Source organism: Pectinophora gossypiella, chromosome 6 (assembly GCF_024362695.1).
Source record: "Pectinophora gossypiella chromosome 6, ilPecGoss1.1, whole genome shotgun sequence".
Lineage (NCBI taxonomy): Eukaryota > Metazoa > Arthropoda > Insecta > Lepidoptera > Gelechiidae > Pectinophora > Pectinophora gossypiella.
Genome location: NC_065409.1, coordinates 4095006 through 4104867, shown reverse-complemented (window position 1 = coordinate 4104867; position 9862 = coordinate 4095006). Strand labels below are relative to the sequence as shown.

The following is a 9862-nucleotide window of genomic DNA, read 5'->3' as shown; positions in this document are numbered from 1 at the left end:
AACATTGTACAGCGCAATCTATATTTTTTTTAAGAAACCTGGAAAGTTCCTCATCATAGACTACACAATGCAAAAATCTGTAACTGTGACAAATATATATTTACACAGTCCAGTGATAAGGTGCAACTTATGTCGCATTCGTGCTATTCTCTGGCATTATAATAAGCTAGACTCTCGCGTGTAGGCGTGTATGTAACTAATTACTTCTTTCTTCACTCTACTGGCTGTATTGTTCTATGTATTGCCCCAGTAACGGTTCCAGGGATTTGTTTGGAGAAGGGACTTAGTACTAGGTGCTTATCAGAGGGATTAAAAAGACCACATCCAAGTAATTAATTTAAAAAAGCAATATATAACAACTTTACATTTGCACATATAAAAGTGCGCAATGCAAATGTGAAATAGCAATATTGCTTTTTTAGATAAATTGCTTCTATGTGGCGTTTTAACCCCCCAGGCTATCCTTGAGGTTTTTAAGGATTTTTAAGCGGTTCCAAACACTTTTCATATGCACTAGAGGCTTCAGTCAGATTGACTGTCTGTGTGGAACTCTAAAGTCATTAGTAAAGTTACCTACTTATTACGACAAAGTTTGCTACCAAGCTTCTACTAAGTAAATCTTTATTATAAATAGGTTATTACCTAGGTAAGTACTTCAACAAATCAGTAAGTATAGGTAACTAGTAATTCTGTGAACTAAGGACCGTGAACTGACTTCTTTCAACGTAGATTAAAGTTTGTTTAATGTTACAAAGGTGCTGTCATATTGGTTGGATTAATCTTTAAGCACGTTGGAAGAAGAATATCGGATTGATAATCGGTATTAAAGCAACACCGTGCGTCATAGAACCTTTCTTTTTACGTGACTTATTGCAGATTTCCCGCAAATGACATACTCATATAAACTACTTGGCCTGCAGAGCTAATATGCGCAACGTGATAAAATTATCGATCGATTCAATAAATTTTGTCGAAATCGATAAGATTCTTTATTTCCCCTACATGCGTGTCATGTGATTTTGTTCGCATTTTGACAGAACGACATGATTTATTTGGGTTCACATATTAGCATCAATCGACAAAACGACATAATTATATTAATCGTTAAAATGAACGTGACAAAATGTTATCACGTTGCGATGTTAGTCCTGTATGCTCCATAAGTACTCCGATAGATATGTTGAGACAAGTATTCTACGTATATGTTTTTTTGACGTGACTTTTAGAGTTGTTGTTGTCTGCCCGAGTTGTTCATTTCAAAATTAATAGTTGTCGATTTTCCGTCCCTTTCCTTTTCGGTGGTTAAAAAATGACGGGTATAACTTAAAATAAAAATAGGAGGTGTCTGCAGTCATCACCAGCCCATTAACGTCCCCACTGCTGGGGCACGGGCCTTCCCTATGGAAGGATAGGGAGATCGGGCCTTAAACCACCACGCGGGCCCAGTGCGGATTGGTGGTTATTAACTACTGCTAATGCAGCCGGGACCAACCGAAGCACGGAGGAGCTCGAGATGAAAACTTTTTTTTTGTGGTCACCCATCCTATGATCGGCCTCTGCGAAAGTTACTTTACTTCAACAATCGCAGACCGAGCGCGTTTACCGCTGCGCCACCGAGCTCCTCTCAGTCTGCAGTAATCGTGGGCAATGAGGTACTTTCCAGGCTACGTTTCCCAAAAAAAATATAGATGGCGCTGGAAAAAATCCTTCGTTTAACCTTCCAATCAAGGATAACACTTTCATCTCTGTTTTTGGGCATAAATGATGTCCCTTCTTATTATACCCAGACACAATTATTACCAACCATTATTACTCACAATAGATAATTTACTTATTTTTATAGATAATTTAATAAATCTGGACAGCGCCATCTATATTAGTTTTGGGGAACGTAGCCTGGAAAGTCCCCCATAGATTAGAAAGGGTCACAGGATAAGTGTACGGAAATGGGTACAAGCTATTACAAAAATCAAAGAAATATACACAGAACAGTTTAAAGTTTTCCTATCGTAATCAGCAAGTACGAGTATGCTCGCTCATGATGAAAGCATAACTCTTGCTATTATCTACCCCTGTTCAAGGCTTTACGAAATTCGAATTAAACTTTTTATTACGTGTATAGAATTCTTAGGTACATAATACACATTTGCAAAATGTCGATTAGACAGATAGGACGCATGGTTATCGAAGACGATTTCCTGGACTTCAACTTGAAGTTTTTGATGTACACCGGTTTATGGCCAGATGATAATTGGTCCAAACGTCGAAGAATACTTTACAGTCTTTACGAGATATCATTGCACCTGTTATCAGTGACATTTTTGGTGATAACCACTATTGGAACGTACCAACACAGACACGAGATAATTATCTTTTTGTCTAATTTGGACAAAATTCTCGTGGCTTACAACTTTGTGATTAAAGTGTTAATCTTTACGCAAAAGCGCGATGTCGCTAAAGTACTGGTGTCTGAAATATTGTGCTCAGGGGATAAAGTAACCGCAAAAACTAAAAAAATGATGATATATCAAACTTCGTTTATATCAATTGCTACCTTAACTTCAGTTACATTTTTTAGTGCGTTAGCTTTGTATCATAATGAGATGGCGGTAGAAGCCTGGATGCCATTTGATCCAAAAAAAAACAGAATCCATTTAATAACAGTCGGGCAACTTCCGGCATTTAGTTTTGTAGTGGCTTGCTTATATAGAAACGTAGCTACGCAAGCATTGATGTGCAGTTTACTTATGTTCATGTGTGACCAGCTTATTGAGCTGCAAAACAAACTGAGGAGTTTGACGTATACCATTGAAACTGACGTTGAAACGCGTAACACCTTCAAGGAAATTGTCAAAAAGCATTTACGCCTGTTAAGGTAAGTAAGTAAAGTTTACCGATGAAGGGAAACAGGATATTGCTTAAATTTCATAAACATATCAGAATCGCATTACTTAGGTATTCCAATTTCAGATATTCCAAATCATTGCAAATCGTGTTCAGTGAAATATTGTTGGTTCAAAATATAGCAGTTACCCTAGAGATGTGTTTTAATGCTATGGTCTTGGCAGTGGTAAGTATATGTATAAATAAATATATCTACTCTATATTATTTTGATTATGATTGTCCATTTGAGTCTTTAGAATTAATTGAAATGTATTTTTTTTTTCTTTTTTGAATGTATGCATCTGGTTCAGCACGCTTGTGCGATTTTGTTAGGTACATTATTAGGCATAATCCGTGTATGCCTGCAAATACATTTCATTTGAGTATGTAAGTACTTATTTACTTTGCACCCATAAGCAACACGGACCTCTTTTGTTTGCACCTTTTGCGTCTCTGGTGCGCAGGGTGCGGGGCAGCGGCAACCCCGCCCTCTCGTACTGCCCGTAACTGCGTAGGTGCTGTGACTTGCATTTCATAGCATCTAATATTAGATAAGGCTACTAACATCTAGAATAAGCTTACTAAAACATATAAGACATGTTTCGTGAAATAAATAACTTATTATTATTATGTAGGTATACTATAGTTCTATAGGGTTACTACTGGTACCTTCTTCTGTTTCTAGATCAATGACAAGAAAACTATGGCTAGCTTTCTAGTTTTTCTAAGCGTCGCTTTGCTGAATGCGTATATTTACTGCTACTTGGGCAACAAAATGATTATTGAAGTAAGTAACGAGCACAAAGCAACTCAGTACATATAAATACCTAATAAGGAGCCGGATACGTATATAATTATGTTGCTACCTATATTGCTTCTCTTTATTTTAATCAGAATAAGAATGGGTGGAAGATGTGCTGTGTCTGGGAGTAATAACAAGGGTCATCATTTATACCCAAACACCAAATATGACAAACAAATATGCATACCTAGCTATGTCTGTTATCGATGAAATTAGAATGATAAACAAAGGCAAATCGGTATTCTCTGTATCTGTATCTACTTATTTTTTATTTTTTTGAAACTTCGTCTGGAAATCCCTCATTGCTCTGTACTCTACTGAGTATACTTAAATACTTACTTCAAAACTTGACACAGAAGCATTTCTTTTTTCTATAAATTTACAAAGGCCTTTTCAAAAAGTAAAAATACAAGACTGTAGGCAAACAACCAGTTTATGTTAAGCTACTTACCTATTCGCGACTAGGTACCAAGTGGTGAAAACAAACGACATCTAGGCTCGTAAGCATTAATAGATGGATCTCCAACGAGAACTTAAGTGCGTCTCAGCTGAGAGTGATTTTAGCACTCGGAACTTGAGATTGGTTTATTAATACGAGCCCTTAGTCCTAACCTACCTACGCCAGAATCTTCATACCTACCTACTAATTTCACAGGCAACATAAGAGGCGTGTTTTCTTATGTTGCCTCTTTTATACTTACTATACTTACCTACGTTTTGTAGGGCGAAGGAATAGCTCTAGCCGCGTACGAGGCATCCTGGTATACATGGCCGGTGGACCTGCAGAAGGATCTACTTCTAGTAATCAGAGCGGCGCAAAGACCATTCACAATCAAAGCGGGGGGACTGGTTCCGATATCCATACAAACTTTTGGACAAGTTAGTATAAACTTTATAAAGCGATTCTCATACGGCGCGCATTTTGTCCGGCCAAGTAGTTAATGCCATCTGCGGTAGGTAAATCTACAATAAGTCACGTCAAAAACCAAAAAACACACGGCGCGCGGCGCCCGTGCTTTTAGCGATGAAGTGGTCGGTAAGGTCGCATTCTATTGTAGGTTTGTAATCCGCTGACGTCTCGCCTCTTCGCGCGGTACGCTGCTACCAACGCTACTAAATCAGCACCGTAGGAGAATCGCCTTATGCTTGTTACTGACAGAGCCGGGAGAGTGGAAAAACGAAAGGAAATACTAGGGTGATTAATGTACGGGTGATTAGGGTTGCTAATCTACCTACGACTTAGGGCGGCTAAGGGTGCAAGTTCGCCTCTGATTCAAATAAGCTTCCCCGGCTCTACTTTATGCATTATAATCTATGTGTGGCTGTAAGCTGTAGGTAGTATCTAAATTAATTCTCATTTTTTCTTTCAGATGCTGAACAAAGGATACTCCATTTTTGCTGTACTTAACGACGCAGTAGACCAGATTTAGAATAAAAATACTTAATTATTGATTTACTTATAAGCACAAATTGTAGTGCGATTATTTCAACATTGTGCAATACTAATACGTATAATAATAATACAATATACAAATTATTTAATGCACAAAATGAACATATTTACAAACAACACAAGATTAGAAATCTATCAAACAAGCAATCAAATATAGTCAATCTCTGATAGTAGGTAAAATATAATATCGCTTTCAGTCGTTACGCCTTTTCTTTTTTATAGTTACAACAGTTATTGGTACCTAACTACCGTCATATCTAGGTACCACTATTTACATAAGTAATTAATTATTATCAGAGTGGGCAAGACCATAACGCAGCGGCGACGCCTCGAGACGAGGTTCACGCCCAACTGGGCACCCGCAAGCCTTTTGCCTTAAATTTGGTACCGAGTGAGAGCCCTCAGCAGCACTATATTCACATCAAAAAAAATCTGCTTGGTATCACTTGTATTATTCAGCGGAAAAACTTTTGAACGTGATTACTTTCCAGGTATAGTCAAATTAGGTACCAACTGCACTAGTCTACACGATCAAACTCCTATTAAACTTTCGATAACTCTTATTTAGAAAGTCATATTATACTTTTGGAAATAAATAGTTATACTATATTTTATTGCTATAAGCGTTATATATGTATAGGCTACAGAGCTTCACCATACCCAAAAGAGATTTCTAGTGGCAGTGCACCTAAATTAAAAAGACAAATTGATTACTTATAACATTTACTAACGCAAAAATGCAAATAACAAAATCTTAAATCGGATAGGACAAAGACAAGCACGCGAAACATCGAACTTATAATATGTATTGCGATTATAGGAACATTTATAATGCAAACACTGAAGTAGATAAACTCCTTAACATATTTAAACAGCATGTTATAACTATCGCTGATGAAATGACATTAAATTACGAACGAAGTAAATTAAATAAGTTTAAATTTTCGTAAATTGTGTTGATGATAAACGGATGCACGAGAAACGTTTCGTTGCTCAAGTTTACAAGTACTTACCATGAATTTGTTCACAACTGTAGTGGAATGTTTGCAAAATAAATGTTCTTAATCATTTAAGTAAGTAAGTATAATATAAAACCATCAATCATTAGAAACTTCAATCATGACTTCGGATTGAACGTGAACATCGTCGCATATATCAGTATCCAGATACAACGGATGATGTCCGTAGCGCCCCCTCAGTCTAGTACGACAAGTGGGACACACACACATTCTCTTCAAAGCCTTCAGAAGGCACTGGGTGCAGAACACATGACCACATTTCGTCGACGACACCGCATCCTTATTAATGTTCTCGAAGCAAATCGGACACTTTATACGCAGATACTGGCCCAGGTTATTCGTGTTGGATTTAGTCTGCAAAATAAGATTCTATTGAATGTCAGGAAACGTAGATAAATAAGTGGTAGAAGAATATTCGTACACACACACGATTATGACACCTGAACTATTCACAGCAAAATCTTGAGTTACCTAGTACGAGTAAGTAATAAGATTATATCACAGAAGTACCACAGCAGTATCACAGTGTAGAGCGTTAGACAATAGAACTAGTCTGCAGTTTTTACAGAGTCAACCTACCGTCGCAGCGCCTGAAGTTTAGACTCCATCAATATGGGGAATAGAGAGAATAATAACTATTACGTTTACATACGGGGAACTCCGACATAGGGGAATTTATACACCCACAATATTGGCACTCTTAAGCACATATATCTCTCTATGCCGGTCTTCATCGCATTTACTTTAAGTATGTCGTTAAACATAAACACTCAAAGTGTTACATAATTGGCATAAATACACCATTCTTATCCGACAGAGAAGTACCTATTCAAATAAACTTGAAAAGTGCGCCAAAACATTTTGGCGCTCGAATCAACCAACTGCCGTTTAAAGGCATAAAAGGACAGCAGGGAATTGAGTGCAGTGCAAGTGTATACAAATCTTATAAATAGGTTTCTTTATTGTTCTAGGTTTTAAAACTTACGCCGCTTGGTACGGTCTTTTTGCATTATTTGTTACCTACTTACCAACTGCTTTATTTGATAACGAGACTTTGTTTGAAAAGTACCTACTTGTTTTATAATTACCTTGACTATGGAAGCGCTCTTCTTAAGGTTCTTTGATCTAGTACCGTTTTCTGTACTAGTTGTTTTAGGTGCCATAACACAGAATTAAGCCAATTTGTTATTTACAGAATTTTATTTTTATCTTTCTGTACAGAAATTTTATTTGACACATACTTGATACAATGTTTTTCTTTTATGTCAATAACATGAAAAGAAGATTTTATATCATGTTTCATAATCCTTCAGCGCGTTCTCAGTTCTCATCGTTCTCATCCATTATAAGCAGAGGTGCGTGTTACTCTATGATTATAAAAGTCGTGCTCGTGCTACAGGTCCGTGTTGCTGTACTTATGCGTGCTACACACTTGGTCCTTGGTCCTTGGTGCTACAGTTTAGCTACAAACTACAGAGTAAGTATATAATACAAGAGTAGGTAAGTACTATAATACAACGTTAGCCCAAGTCCGCAGCTTTCATTCCTCTAACAAATCCAAGGCAGCAGTATCCAAGGCGGAGCCAATACCAATTGTATATTACTGCAAAAAGTTTATGATGAATAATTAGAAAGAAATTCAGAACTTTACAGGTTACGTTCCCCAAAAATAATATAAAAATATTATGATTGAAGGCTAGTATCCATACACTAGGCTGTATGATTACCTCTCCATGGCTAAAAAAACAATAAAAAGTCAACTGTCAAAAAAGTTCAGTTCAGCGCCTGTGACCTCAGAACAATAACTAAAGCATAGAAGGAAGGCTAAAATAAGAATTCAGAAACTATAAACCGGCTCTCTTCTAGCTTACGACACAAACTATGAGTGAGAAAAGGACAAATGATTCGCTCTTTGCTTCATTTTTTCCGAGGTTGTCACAACATGAAATGTCATTTGGACCTATTGGACTCATTTTAACTCGGCCAAATACATAGTAACATACATAAGAAGATTTTACTTATATTTACCGAACTATTTGACACGGTCGCGTCAACTGTGTTTACGAGTGTCTTGTGTTCAGATTGTTTTAAGTGATAATTTAACAATATTTTTCCAAATAAATGGAAAGAAACTTTTATTTATATCAAATAATTGAGTGTCTCGACTGTGTGACATTATGTCTTGTGTGGTATGGGGCTGCAGCTCACATTCAGGAAGAAAAGAAAATAGCCAACAACTTCTGTCGTTTCATCGGTAAGTTTTTTGTAATTTTCTAGTGAAATGTGAACTGCTGAACAATTTTAGGAAAGTAATATGTTTTGCTGAATAGATTTGTAGCATAAAATATTTGAGATATCCATTATATTATACGTTTCATCGATGAATACGGAATTGATTTGAGGTTATGTTGATTGTCCATAGTGATGTACTAAAATTATCGATACTTTTAATTTTTAGATTTCCTGTAGACGATAACAAAGAGAAAGAATGGATAATTCGCATTAATAGACGAAATTGGATTCCAAATAAGTACAGCCGTATTTGCTCGAAACATTTTACTGCGGATTCATTTATGTGTGTTCCTAATTCAAAGTGGAGGCGTCTTCGAGACGATGCTATTCCTACATTGAACATTATAGATCAGACAGATGAAATGGTGTTTAAATTTAAATTTCAGCCTAGCCTGCATCATCTCACTGCTGGATAGATAGATAAGATATTTGTATCATGTTATCACAACACGTTTATACTATCTATCATTCAACTACATATTATTATGTACTTAATAAACTTAGTATATACTAAGTCTGTAGTTGTTTTATGTCTAAACAATTATGAGTTGTACACGTTTTATATAAGTAAATTATTATTATCTTTGATTTCAGATATTAAATCCAAAAGTGTCGACTGGATTTACATGAAAAGGTATATCAAATAATTTTCTTTTTTTATATTTTTAACATGATATACATATATAGAGTGTATAATTCAACCAGCTGCACAATGCACTTAAATCAGATATATTTTACTTTTATTTTTATAGATTATTTTGTACATATACTATTTTAACATTATTATTAAACTTTATTTCAGTCAGTTCAAGAAGACGAGATGAAAAATTTAAAAGAAAAGCTGAACAAGTCCCGCCTCAAGATCAAACGACTTAATGAAAAAAAAAAACAATGTGACAGGGTGTCACAAAGACAGTTTCTAAGCAAATTGACACTGTTTAGAAATTAATAAATTTGTATTTATTGTAAATATAATGTACATAATTAATAACGTGTGAAATAAATACTTGCTAATGAAAATGAACAGATTTACGATCTAATTTATATTTCATTTTACCTCCTGTTCTTATTTACTCCTACTCCAACACTCCAGGTTGATACGAACTGCGCCCAATAAAGAATGTAATGAATGTTATAGATTTGTGTAAGCGACTTAGATAAATCTTGACTAAACCTTCCTTTACAAATACAAATATACTTTATTGCACACAACATACAATACTTACAAGTTTTACACGAAAGATACAGTACACCACCTACCTACCTTTTACTTTCCCTTTCTGTTCTCTTATGAATACTTGTATGCCGTATTTTTTTAAGTATAATGCTATATCTAGTAGGTACGAGTATGGTAATCCTAGTATTGAAACAGCTTGTAGCCCTAGTAAAGACCGCCATTTTATGTTTACAGA

General features: G+C 35.8%; 1 protein-coding gene and 1 long non-coding RNA gene across 2 annotated transcripts; both read left to right on the top strand.

The window, feature by feature from the left end:
* The first annotated feature begins 2855 nt into the window (after positions 1-2855).
* On the top strand, positions 2856-5286 carry LOC126367882 (odorant receptor 49b-like). Its single transcript, XM_050011661.1, has 4 exons — positions 2856-2875; positions 2971-3070; positions 4410-4565; positions 5057-5286. The coding sequence occupies exons 2-4, from the start codon at positions 3041-3043 to the stop codon at positions 5114-5116; spliced, it is 246 nt and encodes an 81-aa protein (XP_049867618.1). The 5' UTR covers positions 2856-2875; positions 2971-3040; the 3' UTR covers positions 5117-5286.
* A 2915-nt stretch (positions 5287-8201) lies between these two features.
* Positions 8202-9553, top strand: LOC126367942 (uncharacterized). The gene is made up of 3 exons (XR_007566523.1): positions 8202-8412; positions 9045-9084; positions 9253-9553. It is a non-coding gene; the product is annotated as an uncharacterized LOC126367942 (long non-coding RNA).
* The last annotated feature ends 309 nt before the right edge of the window (positions 9554-9862 follow it).